Source organism: Vipera berus (genome assembly GCF_964194415.1).
Source record: "Vipera berus genome assembly, chromosome: W".
Classification (NCBI taxonomy): domain Eukaryota; kingdom Metazoa; phylum Chordata; class Lepidosauria; order Squamata; family Viperidae; genus Vipera; species Vipera berus.
The window spans coordinates 49,090,891-49,106,269 of NC_138210.1; the positions used below are offsets into that span (position 1 = coordinate 49,090,891).

The window sequence follows — 15,379 nt, forward strand, 5'->3', positions numbered from 1 at the left end:
GTCAATTCTGGATATAGCAACTGTTCCTAGGGACTTTTTCTTTTAATTTAGACTTTATTTTATTTTCAACCTTGAATTGCACAGCCGCAGACAAGCAAGAGACCTTTGAAGAATACATTGAGAAATGCTGCACTCAGATAAACTCCAAAGTACATCTGCATCATTTTCAAAGTGTGTGCAGCCCTGATATTAAGCTTTAAAAAGAGAGAAATGTAGGAGTTCTCAACCATTTGGTTTAGTGACCCCCGTTTGAAGTTGCAACGTCACTGAAAACAGTGACTTAAGACCATGTTTCACACTTAAAACCGTTGCAGCATCTCCACGGCCATGTGATCAAATGCTTGGTAACTGGCTCGTATTTATGACAGTTGCCATATCTCAGTGTCTCAGTGTTTGGAACGTGGCTCACGATCCCAAAACAAACAAACTCACTTGGAATTCCAGCAACAAAGTTTTATTTAAAAAGAAGCATTTGCAAAGGCTTGGTGAGCTGAAGCACACGTAGTAGTCCAGCCATACCTTAAAGAGCTGTTTGACACATTATTATATCCTACTCATGACGCAGATTCCCCTCTCTCCTATCACTCTCAACTCCCCTTGTCTAATCATCCAATAAACTAATCCGGAGTGCCTAAAATCACTATCCCCTCCCATGTTCCAGGAAGCCCCTATGTGCATGTTTTATCTATCACCATCTAATTTTCTGTTAAGACAGCTCGGCTTCTATAGTTATTTCTATATTTCCACTGCATGCGGTTTCAGTTAGCCAGCAACTTCTGCTTTTCTTATTGGTATATAGTTAACTTGTCTGAGTTTATGACTTGCAGGTGGCTTCTCCTACAGAACTTTAGAGTCATTAGAAATTTCTGATTAATAATCTACTGCTGTCATCAGGGTCATGGGATCACCTGGCAAATAAAGTCAATTGCTAGATTGACTTAACAACTGTTAAGTTAGTAACACTTAACTAAAGTGATTCACTTAACAATGGCGGCAAGAAAGGTCATAAAATGGGGCAAAACTCACTTAACGACAGCCTTGCTTAGCAACAAAAATGTTGGGCTCAGTTGTGGTCGTAAGTCAAGGACTAGCTGCATACAGTAAAAGAAACCGCAATGTTTCGGATTTTTCATGCATTCGCGTTTTTAATTTTTATACATACACATGTATTTTATGGAGTCACATGAGCAAAAGCAAAAACAGACCCTTTCCCAAATCTCTTGATAATACTAATTTTAATATATTTACAGAACAGAACGAATAAAGCTCACGTGGAAAATGCAATGAGCAGAACCAAGGGATATTATCTTGGGTTAAGGATTGAAAACCAGGAGCACCTTTCCCAATTAGCACATCTGATTAAAAAACAGAGGGGTTGGGGGGGGGGTTTGAACTGCAGTTGATGTCATCAGATGCATCGTGCCTTTTAATAACATTTTCTAATTTAAAAAAGCACCACCAGACTCCTGATTTTCTGCCACTTGGTCTGAAGATTAAAAAGTTGGTCGACACAGAAAGAGATACTTCTGACTCTTCCAGCTATAGTATGTTTTATATAATTCTTGAAATGCCTTCCAATGACAATGGTCTCCACTCCCACCTCCAAGCTCAGCTTCTGGTAACTACATGAACACATCCCTATCATTTTGTAGATGACATTTTTTTTCACTTTCCCAGTCTATCTTATAGCCCAGTGATTTTCTAGTGGTCTTCTGTCCGAGTACTAACCGCATCTGGCCTCAAAGATTTACAAAACCAGATCCAGGTACCTAGATGCTGCCTCTTTCTGTGCCCAATCATTTTTAGCCAATAAGTAAGAACTCTTCTCTCAATATTCACTGATTTTTAGGAAGATCCCTCATTTTATTGTAATTTCTTCATTTAGCATCCAAATATTTTAAATATTTATGGCAGGCTATTTTGAAGAAGGACAAAATAGCAAATATATTAATTAGATGCTTCTTTTCCTTGAATCAGGATTAGGATTACATTGGTGTGGGTGTAACGGTGATTCCAAGGTTGACTAAGTTACACATCACTGAACGGAAAACAAATTTTGCTGGACCCACCTTTCTACCCCCTCAGCACCAGAACTATTTGGGATTTATCAGCCTTTTCAAAGATCCTTTCACCTCCTTGTTTCTAAGGCTATAGATTAAGGGGTTCAGCATTGGGGTAATCACTCCATACAGCATGCTCACCAGCCTGTCCTGGTTTGGATGGTGGCTTGAGGAAGGCCTGGCATAAGTGAAGATCGTAGTCCCATAGAAAAGACAGACCACTATTAGATGAGAGGCACAAGTGGAGAACGCCTTGCGCTTCCCTTCCGCAGAACGGATCCTCAGAATTGAGGAAATGATATAGACGTAAGAGATCAGAGTGACTAGAAATGCCCCCATCCCAAAAATTCCCCCAAAGATAAGGACAACCATCTCAGCTGCATAGGTGGAAGCACATGCTAAAGCTAACACGGGTGGGATGTCACAATAATATTGGTTGACTTTATTTAGTTGGCAGTAAGGAAGCGTGAAGGTCATTACAGTGTGCAACAGGGAGTTGAGGAAGCCAGTGGTCCACGTGCCTAAAGCCATCTGAAGGCACAGCTTTTTGTTCATGATGACAGTGTATCGCAAAGGGTTGCATATGGCCACATAGCGGTCATAGGCCATGACGGCCAAGAGGAAGACCTCCGTCCCTGCCAGGGCCACTAAGAAGTAGAGTTGTAGCACACAGCCAGTGAAGGAGATGGAACTGCATTCTGTCAAAAGGTTCTCCAGCATCTTGGGCACCGTAGCTGTGGGGCAGAAGATGTTCAGCAAGGAAAGATTACTGAGGAAGAAATACATGGGGTTGTGCAACTGAGAATTAGTTGCTATGGCAAGGAGGATGGCACCATTGCCCATTAGTGTGACTAGATAAATAAGCAGAAAGACCACAAACAGGGAGAAGCGAATGGCTGGGAGGTCTGAAAGTCCAGTTAGGATGAATTCTGTCACTGCGGTGGCATTCTCCATTTGCCTGCTCATCCTGAAAGAGGTCAAAGATAGATAGATAGATAGATAGATAGATAGATAGATAGATAGATAGATAGATAGATAGATAGATAGATAGATAGATAGATCTGCCATCTTTTTTTTATTGAAAAGTTTTACAATACATTTTATCTTTAACAAAAAAAACCCTCCCAATCAAATACAAAATAATACTTTTCAGTCTAATACACAATAAAAACAATCACAAATAAAACAATTTATATCAATTTTCTAACACTATTCTTCTTTCCAACTGGGCTTTAAATTCATATTATCCTAATATATTATACAACTTAAAATACCATAGAGTACTTTCCAAACTTAAAATTTTTTTATATAATCGCATCGTTCTTATATTTTCTATTACCTATTCCAGTATTACCCATAAAAATATTACAAATTAGCTTCAATCACAGATAAAACAATTTATATCAATTTTATAAAACTATTCTTCTATCCAACTAGGCTTTAAATTCATACTAAGACCAGGTTTATGCAACCTTCCCTTTTCCTAGTGTATTATACGACTTAAAATACCATACATTACCTTCCAAACTTAAAGATAGATCTGCCATCTTAAGCATAGAGAACACAAAGAGGCATTCCTTTAGGCATTCCTTACCTAAAATGTGAATTGGTCCTCAGGAATCTCTCTCTCTCTCTCCCTCCCTCCCTCCCTCCCTCTCCTTTTTCTCTCTCTCTCCTTCTCTCTCTCCCCTTCTCTCTTTCTCTCTCTCCCCCCTTCTCTCTCCCCCCTTCTCTGTCTCTCTCTGTCTCTCTGTTTCTCTCTGTCTCTCTGTCTCTCTGTCTCTCTGTCTCTCTGTCTCTCTCTCTCTCTCCGTGTGTGTGTGTGTGTGTGTGTGTGTGTGTTTGTCTCATTTTTACATAAATTCTCAAGGATATTTGAGAGCTTAAGATGCTTATTATATTTTAAAATTACTTTGTCACACTAATAGTTTCTAGATTCTACTATCCTTTTTCTGCCCCCCAAAAAAACTTTTAAGATAAATAGATTTATCATGACCTTTTCTTCTCTGGGTCAGTCCCACCCATTAAAACTAACGGAACAATGAGTCAGTTAGTATATCACTGTTCTTCCTAGACATACACAAATATGCACACAGGCATACACCTCCCCACCCTTTTCTAATCCACGGCGACATTATCCAAACAAAATACTGTATATTCCCTTTCCACTTGCATACAGTGGGAAAATGCTTCAACATCTGACGCCAAAACCTACAATATGAGGCCTCCAAAAACATTACAGAGAGGGAGAGGAAGAATGTCATATATCTAGGCAAAGCTATCTCCTATTCTGTTGTTTTGGTCTTTGATGATAAGGATGCTCTTGATTAAAAATTGTTAATAAATCACTCCTCTCTGACAGTTCTCTCCACCTTATGCTATCTCCGTATGTTGAATTCCACTCCCATTTCTGTATCTCCAGTTCATGTAAGCACCAGCCTTTGTGCACCCCAGCCAGAGATCATAGACTTTGAGACTATGAGATCATAGAGGTTATACTATGGAGAACATTTCTAACTATTTTAGTCAACAGCAGGAACTTTCCAGTGGTAAAAGATGTTCTTCTTGCATTCATTCTTCCATTGTCTGGCTGAATCCCCTGCCAATCAATTTAATTTCACAGTTCTAATCAAAATGGGAGTATTTTGTTAAATTCAGCTACTCCTTTTCTATTTTCCTACCAAATTATCTTTTCTTGTCAATCACTGTTACACAGCTTCTCAAAGTGTCTTTGTTTCCAATAATAATAATAATAATAATAATAATAATAATAATAATAATAATAATAATAATAATAATAATAATAATAATAATAATAATAATAATAATAATAATAATAATAATAATAATAATGTTGGAAGGGACTTTGGAGGCCACCTAGTCCAACCCCCTGCTCAGGCAGGAAACCCTACACCATTTCAGACAAGTGGCTGTCCAGTCTCTTCTTAAAAATTTCCAGTGTTGGAGCATTCACCACTTCTGGAGGCAGGTTGTTCCACTGGTTAGTTGTTCTAACTGTCAGGAAGTTTCTCCTTAGTTCTAGGTTGCTTCTCTCCTTGACTAGTTTCCATCTGTTGCTTCTTGTCCTGCCTTCAGGTGCTTTGGAAAATAGCTTGACTCCCTCCTCTTTGTGGCAGCCCCTGAGATATTGGAACACTGCTATCCTGTGTCCCCCCCCCCCCCCGGTCCTTCTCTTCGTTAAACTAGACATACCCAATTCCAGCAACCATTCCTTATATGTTTTAGCCTCCAGTCCCCCAATCATCTTTGTTGCTCTTCCCTGTACTCTTTCTAGAGTCTCAACATCTTTTTTACATCATCGTGACCAAAACTGGATGCAGTATTCCAAGTGTGGAATCCAAGTTAAGGGAAAGGGTTTTTTTATGGGTCTCAACTTCCAAAGCTACCTTTGAAAGGTGCTTTGTTCACACCACTCTCTGATTCAGACCATTGTTGACCACTGTCCTGCTGCTGTTGTACAGAACAAAGGAATTTTGAGGCCCATCAATTATAAAGGAATCAATGGTACATCACTGAACATCAGGCTCAAAAATCTCTGAAACTATGTTCATTCATTTTTACCCTGTTATTTATGCACAACAGCACTACGAATATTGTTAAAAGCTGGCGGTTAGTATTTCAAAGCTGGAATAAGTTTTGACAAAAACATCCTGCAGAGGCACGAGGTGAAATAGTTATGTCTCTTTTCATCTTCCTGTAGGTTGAAGAAAATAAGAACATCTCCACCATTCACATTAATTATGAGTCTTGCTGTTCTGGCAGTGCCCAAATTTGTAGACCTAACCACTTCAACATATGATACACTTGCCTTCTACAATTCCTTAAAGCTAATCTCCAATACTTACTTGCAACTGATTCATATTCCTTGGCCTGAATGGAGGTGATGAGGAATACTTTGCAAGCCTTTTAAGTCATAACATCAAGACCAAAAGGGAATTAAAGTCTTCAGGGCATTAAAGTCATTCTATATTTTTTCCTCCTGAAAATTGTCCAGGCAAATAATCCATGAGTAGGGAAAAATTCAAGCTGTAAAGGTAGTTGATTTAGTGACTGTTGAAAGTTACAACGGCACTACTGTTTTTCATACTTACAACTGTTGAAGCATCCCCATGATCACGTGATCAAAATTCAGATGCTTGACAATTGGCTCATATTTATGACGGATGTAGTGTCCCGGGGTCATGTGATCTCCTGCCAACTTCTGACAAGCAAAGTTAGTGGGGAAGTCAGATTCATTTAACGACTGTATTACTAAGTTAACAACTGCAGTGACTCACTTAACAAATGTGGAAAGAAAGGTCGTAAAATGGGGCAAAACTTACTTAACAAAAGAAATTTTAAGATCAATTGAAAATGCCAGGTCAAATACACATTACAGGTTAATGGGATCTATGAACCCAGTTTATAGCTTGCTCTTCTTCACTTTTTCTTCATTTTGGCAATTTGATTTTCTTTGCCCTTCCTCCAGACAGGGCTGAAGCTCTAAGGAAGGGCTATTAAATCTATACTGCAAAATTCCAGAAGGCCTTTCGATGACAAGCCTGCTGTTATCTTGCAGTCATCTGGATGATTGCAGCTCAAATATGGTGGTGTGATGGAGTGTTGTCTGGATTTCCCAGAGGAAGGGAACGCATTCCAGAAAAGCAAGAGACAACACAGTTTAGATGGTTTGTGTGGGAGAAAGAGAGTTAAGACAACTCCTCCCCAATAGCTCCCAGAGTGTATCTTTTATGGTGCAAGTAGTCTACTTCAGTTTGGCAAGATTTCTGTCTATAGGTGAAGAGCCATAAAGAAATCTGCTTAGAATGTGTCTTTCTTAGTTTTTGGTGCCTGACATCAATCTTGGCCTTTTTATGATAGGATGTAAGAGATGACCAGGTTGAGCCTAAGGTTGGGGTCAAATGCATCTTAGTTTGGAGTCTCTATGCCAGCAGTCCCCAACCTTTGCAGCTTAGCAGCTCAGCGGGGGGGGAGGGGAACTGGGCCACAGAGCAGTGGGCTGGTGTGCACATGCACACACGCAGCTCAACTTAGGCGAGCAGTGGGCCAGCATGCATGCGCACACACGTGCAGCTTGACTTGCATAAGTCGAGCTGCGCACACATGGTGCATGCACGCCAACCTGCCACTCATGCAAGTTGAGCTGTGAGTAGTTGGGTGCACCAGCCCACCACTCTGTGGCCCGATTGCAAATAGGTCCAGGGGTTGTGGACCCCTGCTCTACACCATCAAAAGCGACCTAAGTCCAGCACCCTTTGAAGTCTGTTGACTCTTATTTGGCACCAATTTGCCTTGACCATGAGTAGTTCAGATTCTTGTATGTAGATAGCATGAAATAAACTCATAGTACTTTTAAGCTCTATCCTGGCTCCTGACTTCTTGCACCATATCAGCATAGCATCCACCAGTTTCTACATATGCCTTTCAGCCCAAAAGATTGGGAACGTTTGTATTAAGACGTGATGTAAGTTATTTGGTTTTGGATTGGCTTAGTGTAGTGTTTGTCAACCTTGGCGAGGCTGGCTGAAGAATTCTGGGAATTGAAGTTCCTACATCGTCAAGTTGTCAAGGTTGAGAAGCACTGGCTTAGTGTATGACTCCATCGGTAATAGTTTGCAAACCTGGCTTACAACTTAGTGTGTGCTGTGTAAATAATTATGTTGCATGAACAGTTTAACCAATCAGGGCTTAGTGCAATGTGCCCATTCAACCAGTGTGTCGACATATAAAAGCTTTATGGCTGATGAAAACCAACAGCCCAAGAATGAGAAAGAAAGAAAATAAAAGTGATGCAAGTTTAGTTTAACTTGGTAAATAAATCCCAGCAGGCATTATTAAGACTAATGAATTTAATGGCAAGAAATTCATTTCCTCTGACAATGGACCAGTTCCTCTAAGAGCCTCAGAAGTACAGCAAGGTGAATAATGTATCTCCTGAGCCAGTGGCTCAAAGTTCATAGATCTTCCTCTTGGGTTCAATTAGAGAAAAGTGAGTTTTCCTTACACCTTATAATTCCATCCCTATTGAATTATTACCCCCTTCGTGAGGATGGGGCTGTTCTTTGAATACAGCCTGGCCTGAGTTACGGGGGTGGGCAACCAAGATCCTTGGTTGCATCCCTTGGAGATCACACTGTCACATTTTGTCAGGAAGGCACTAATAAATCATTGCAATTTTCCACCGATTTTCAGCAGAAAGCTGTATCAAAATCCATTGCAGTATGGCATTATGGGGAGGGCAAGGGAGGGATGCAGTGGTGGGATTCAGCCAGTTCTCACCAATTCAGCAGAACCGGTAGCTAATTTTTTGTTGCCCAGGCCCAGAATGGACTTCTGGAAGGTGTATCCACACAGAGAACTGGGTTGTTCATATATTTGAATCCCACCACTGGAGGGATGTGACATTTGCATTATATTATCATTGGTGTGATGACACCTTGGATTGGCTGTCATCATCATGGCTTCTACCAGCTACATACAGATGCACCCTTTTAATAGTTAATTCTCATTGGGAAGATCTCAATCAGTTGAAAGAAGATTCATTCATTCATTCTCTCAAACTTTGGTTGAAGACTACAAAGCCCACCCAAAAGTTGACCCTAAATTGTAATATTTTTATCTGACAGAAAAGAGAAATTATTTAATATATAGGAAGTGATTGCATTAGCTATGTGTTAATTACCAAAATGTGGTGTATTATGTGTATATGTGTGTGTATATATATATATATATACACACATATACATACATACACACACATATATACATATACATATATATATATATATCAGATACAGAACTTTTATCATACACATTAGAAAACTACAACATCACATTTACTTTTCGACATAATCGCTATTCAAATTGAGGCACTTGTCATAACATCTTACAAGGTTTGAAATTCCTTAGCAGCAGTCATTCGGCACCAAATTTGGCCTACTGGGGAGGGGGTGTGTGTGATAAAAAAACATCCCAACGGAACTGCTTCAAAGGTTCTTGGTTCCATCTATCGGTGTGTGGGCAAGCATTATTGTGAACCAACACCAGGAGTCAGCATGCCCCGACACTTGTTATGGATGGCTTGTCTGAATTTTCATAACATTTCACTGTAGACTTCTGAATTGACGGTCAAACCATGCTCCATGAACTTCACTAGCAGTGCTCCTTTGGCATCTTCACATTTGCTGGGATTTTCTATGGCACCCCTTCTGGTGTGGTGCCTCAATTTGAATGGCGATTATGTCAAAAAGTAATGTAATGTTGTAGTTTTGTAATGTATATAATGAAATTTCTGTATGTATGTGCATGTACACACACACACACACACACACACATATACATATATATATATATATATATATATATATATATATATATATATATATATATATATATATATATATATATATATATATATATATATATATGTGTGTGTATATACGTGTGTGTGTGTATATAACAGAAGACTAAGAGTTATGCTCTTCATACTGAGTTATTTTTTGAGGAAACGTGAGGTCACGGGTATGAGAAACTATCTATAAAATGAAGGATTGTAGGAGAATTTTCACGGGCATAGCTTTTTTTATATAAGTTGTTTTATTGTAGAGAATAAAATACAGAAAGGTAAAATTAACAAACAGAAACATACATTCAACCCTAACCAAAAAAGAAAAAGAAAGAAAAAAATAGTGTACAAAAAAGGAGGAAAAAGCAGTCAAATAAATTTAACATTTAACTTGTAGGATCCACCCTGGCTGAGTGCTGAAAGGAAAAGAGCAATAAATTTTCCTCCCCTTTTACAAATATGTAAGGTAGATGATGATGATAGATAGATAGATAGATAGATAGATAGATAGATAGATAGATAGATAGATAGATAGTAGTAGGCAGACAGACAGACAGACCAACATGAAAAAAGAAAAAAAGCAATCCACAGGTTAAGCTAAACATTACACTAATCTTTAAATCCTTCTGTTAACCATCTGTTCTTAAATTTAGCATGTAGAAAGTCCACAAATGGTTTCCATTCTCTTATATAGCTGTCTAGTCCATTAACTCTCATCAAGGCGGTTAGTTTTGCCATCTCTGCTAACTCAGTCAATTTCAAAATCCATTCTTCAACAGTCGGCATCTCTTTTTCTTTCCAGTGTTTGGCAAGTGGAATCCCCACAGGCATAGCTTTAAACCAGAGACCAGGACACAGTGACACTGAAGCACTATTGGTAGCCTTGGGGGCAAAGCCAGACACTGAAAGAGGATGCGATACAGTCCCTCTTTCTGGACTTATGGAAAGGAGAATGATGTACACAACAGCTGATGGGATTTTGCACATGAACTAGTGAGGTTGATGAGGCAATTGTGAGGCAGGATTACGAAAACGAGGGGCGTTGAAAGAAGATAAAGGCAACATGCCATGAACAGAGTTTATTTATTTATACAAATAGTCCTCTTATGAAGACTGACCCAAAACAGGGGATCTATGACCCAGATTGGAAGTTCTGACAGCCCCTCCACTTCACAATCACATGACTTCACTTTGGGTGCTCGGCAACATGGCCACGTTTGCCGTGTCCTATGATTACGTGACCATGTTAGTTTCAGCAAAAACTGGCACTTCCGCTAAATAAGTAACGGATTCATTCTGTGATGCTGGTTTTACAATCACCACAAAAAGTTGTAAAATTGGATCAGTCATGAGAACGACCCGTGTTCTAATCATTATGACTGTAATAGGCAGGCTCCATTATGGTTGTAACTTGAGGAATACCTATAATGGACTACTTTACTTTAAACTGTCCTTTTTTTCCCAATATACAAGTATTCCTTGACCTACAACCATTCGTTTAATGACTGCTTCAAATTTCAACAGTACTGAAAAAAGTGATTTATGACAGTTTTTTGTACCTATGACCATTGCAGCATCTCCATGATCCTGTGATCAAAATTCAAACACCTAACAGCTGACTCCTATTTAAGACAGTTGCAGCATCCTAGGACCACGTGATCACTTTTTGTAACCTTCTGACAAACAAAGTCAATGGGGAAGTCAGATTCACTTAACAACCATGTTACTAATTTAACAACTGCAGTAATTCACTTAACAACTGCAGCAAGAAAAGTCATAAAGTATGGGCAAAGCTCAATTAACAACTGTCTTGCTTAGCAACACAATCTTCAGCTGAGTTGTGGTCGTAAGTTGAGGACTATATGTATACTCCACACGTCCTAGTATCTTTTCCCAGCCAATCAACATTCCTTGGACGATCGCTAAGTGAAAGTTAAATAGATATCATATAGTTGAGTAGCACTTTCTGTTTGCCAGAAAAATGTTTTGGGATCAGGGACCTGCAAAATTCTACTTGAGGATGCAATGCAATCTATATACATTAGTCTAATGTTTGGGATTCTTCTAATTTTAAAAAAAATGCTTATATCAACCAGGGTTGAAAGTGTAGACTGAGCAGAAGATGAAGATGTAGCACAGGGAAGGGCAATTTATTTTCCCAAGAGGTCACATGAGATACTGGCAGTATTGTGCAGGGCTGAAACCAATAGGGTTGTGAAGATATATATGCACACATGTACACACACACATACGTAAATTTTAAAAAATAACAGTCACCTTCAGAATAAAAGTAATGCAGTTGTGTTGTGGTTGTGGTGTATGCTTAATTACATTTGATTTTTAGTTTCCAATTGACTTCAAGCAGGCTGGACAGGGACAGCCGAAGGGCAGGATGTGGGCTGGGACCATAAAATGTCCAAGTCTGATCTAGTTATCTGCACACCCCTAAATAATCATGAAAGCTCCCTCATGTCAACCTGAATTGCTGATGATCATGCACTTTAACTTAAGTTTAATGGATGTATGTCCCAACTTTCTATCTGTCAAAGCAACTTGTAACAGCAAAGGAAATATTGTCACATTGATTCAGTCCAGATTAAAACTAGCATTAAAATAAATAGATGATGTTTTCTTGGCTATGAAATACACAGAAGTGCTTTATCCTTGCTTTCTTTCAGGATATTTTTCTTCTCAGTTTTCCACTTCAGTCTTGGGACCTCCAATACTTCTCCACCCAAAAGCTAACAAACTAGATGGGGCCACCTACTGAGGATACTCCCCTCCAGTGTTTCTAGATTTCAATTATTCAGATTATTTATCTGGCCAAGGAGTAACAACCAACCAACATTTACATACCTGTCTCAGCAGAGACACAAAAATATAACAATCTAGGTGATAACTAGTTTTGGTCAGAAAAAAAATATTCACGGTAGGATTATATGGACACCACAGGAAAAGAAACCATTCCAATAACAATCACTGTTGATCTTCCCCAGAGCATAGTTTGTTGCCCATCATTCTTCTCAAAGCCACCTTAACCTCCTTGTTCCTCAAACTGTAGATTATGGGGTTCAACATGGATGTCACAACTGTATAGAACAGGGCCAACAGTTTGTCACTCTCAGCTGAATAGCTGGATTTGGGCCGAAGGTACGTGATAATGCCTGACCCATAAAATAGCGAGACCACAATGAGGTGAGAAGAACAGGTGGAGAAAGCTTTCTGACGGCCCTCAGCTGATGGGATTTTCAAAACAGAGATGACAATGTAGACATAAGAGGTCAGAATCAGTAGGAAAGGTGTGGTAATAAAAAGGACGGCCACCATGTATACAGCAATCACATTTCTGGAGGTGTCACCACAAGCCAGCGTCAAGAGTGGTGGGATGTCACAGAAGAAGTGGTTGATCCTATTGGGGCCACAGAAAGTCAGGCTAAAAACATAGTTGGCCTGACCCAGCCCCACCATCAATCCTACTGACCAGGATGCTATTGAGAGCTGGACACAGACAGTTGGGCTCATGATGAGGGTATAACGCAAGGGGTTACAGATAGCCACATAGCGATCATAGGCCATGGCAGCAAGGAGACAGCATTCTGTGATTCCAAACAAAGTAAAGAAGTACATCTGGGTAGCACAACCCCACAGAGCTATCTTCTTCCCATGTTCTGACATCAGGCTTGCTAGCATCTTAGGAACAATGGTGGTTGTGTAGCATATTTCTAGGAGTGAGAGGTTGGTCAAGAAAAAGTACATGGGTGTATGAAGGACCGGATTGAGCCTGATCACAGTGGTGATGATAGTATTTCCAGCAAGGGACATAGCATACATGGAGAAAACCAGAACAAAGAGGAGCATCCGCAGCTGCGGCCGTTCAGAAAACCCAGCAAAGATGAACTCGGTCACCAGCAAAGAATGATTGGACATAATTCATATCAGACAATGGCTCATCTGCAGAACATAAGAAAAAACAAAGAGCCGCCAATGAGAAATTATCCGTTTCCCAAAATTTATGGGAAAGAAACTATAAATTAAAAATGTCAACTTCCTATAAAGAAAACCTACACAAAATGTTTTATAGAGGGCACTTGCCACCAGCAAGATTGGCAAAAATGTTTAAAAATATGTCAGATAGATGTTGGAAATGTAAACATAAGTCAGGCACATATTATCATGTTTGGTGGACGTGATAAAGTAAATACTTATTGGAAAAAGATACATACTTGGCTAGGACAGATGTCAGGAGAACATGTTGATTTTAAACCTGAACTTTTTTTTATTAGGTATAATGCCAGAAAAGACTAAATAAACAAAGCTTATACTTGACTTTGCATGTCACAACAGCAGCAAGAATTATATTTGCGCAACACTGGAAAAATGAAGGAATACCATCAGATGAAGAAATAATTTTAAAAAATACTAGAATGCACAGAGATGGACAGATTGACTATGAGACTGAAAGAAAAAGAAGAAACGGACTGTTATCAAACCTGGGACTTATTTTACCATTGGCTGGAGGAAAGAAGAAAGGATTAGGAATTAAATATGTATTAGCATGTAAACACAGACAGTACATTGGTTGAAAAATTACTAAAGAGAAATTACCTTTTTCTTCATTTGCTGCTGCTGTTTTATAGAAAGACGGACTTATCTCCTTGGTTCTGACACCCTCTGATTTCCCACCCTAGCTATAGAGTAATTGCACAGAAGTAAGAAGAAAGGAGAAAACAAGGTTGGTTCATGCATTATGCACACAAACATTCACACACACACACACACACAGAGAGAGAGAGAGAGAGAGAGAGAGAGAGAGAGAGAGAGAGAGAGAGAGAGAGAGAGAGAGAGAGAGAGAGAGAGAGAGAGTCTAAATGTACTTTATTTACTTGTTTAAAACAAACCATGGCTTGGTGCAATATATATGTATCTAACCATATCTGATCCTAAATAAATCTGGCTTTCATAAATCTCCCAGTTCATTTTACCACAGTATACTTTGGGGAGTTTCTGTTGTTTATAAAAAGAGGATAAATCGTCACCTGCAAATTAACTTCATTCTACTGAATATTGGAGGGCAACTTACTATAAATGATAAGGCTAAAAGCACCAACTTACAGATTCCATCATAGGCTTCTCCCAAAGTTTTTCAAAGGAGGTAGTCTAAGAGTGAAAAATCTAGAGTGAAAAATCTCTAGATTAAAACCAGTAGAACATTAAGCAGAATTGTGTGGGGTAGAGCAGGCTAGATGTGGCAGGGATAAATAAAAACAAATTTTAAAATCTTAAGCTGATTGTGTGTGTTTGAGTACATAAAATATTAATGTAACTTATTCCATATACTAAACTGCAAAGTCCTACTTATTCTAAATGAATCTCCAGCTGGACTTCAGCATGGAATGTTTGCCATCACAAGCTATGAAGCCCACAGAATTATTCCAGCATCTTGGAATTAAAAGAAAATGATTTTTTTATCTGACATTTTATCAAACAAGCAACTCTCAAATGGGCCTTCGTGAACAATTGCAAACAGCACAACGAGTGCCTTTTGGAAATTATATTGAACAATTATATTAAATTAATCCTGAAATTGTATTTAAAAATGAAAACAGCAGACTTCTCTTCACAAACGCTTACCTTTGCACGTATCTTTGAAAATCTGATCCAATCTATTGCCAGAGAAGAAAATCTCTGGTTGGTTCAACCAATGTCTTTCTATGTTACTGCGTTTCCCATGAGGCTTCCCCAGTGAACTGGTATACCTCTTCTCCCAGAAGCAATGACATGTCCCCCAAAGCATTTTAGTCCCTTAGATACTTTTCAAAACACAAACTTCTTTTTTCCCCCCTAGCAATTGGAATGTTGTTATTATTTGATTTGTAGGACTGGAAAAATACACTTCCTTTTAAAGAGAATGAGCCACACAAGTGTCTGCTGCCTATGTGAAACTCCTCATTTC

General features: G+C 39.0%; 1 protein-coding gene across 1 annotated transcript; it reads right to left on the reverse strand.

Annotated features, from left to right (window-relative positions):
• Positions 1–2,093: 2,093 nt before the first annotated feature.
• LOC308676273 (uncharacterized protein) lies at positions 2,094–13,353 on the reverse strand (the record flags this gene model as incomplete). Its single annotated transcript, XM_081342087.1, has 2 exons — positions 2,094–3,027; positions 12,407–13,353. 2 exons carry the CDS (start codon positions 13,351–13,353, stop codon positions 2,094–2,096), a joined length of 1,881 nt encoding a protein of 626 aa, XP_081198213.1.
• Positions 13,354–15,379: the final 2,026 nt, after the last annotated feature.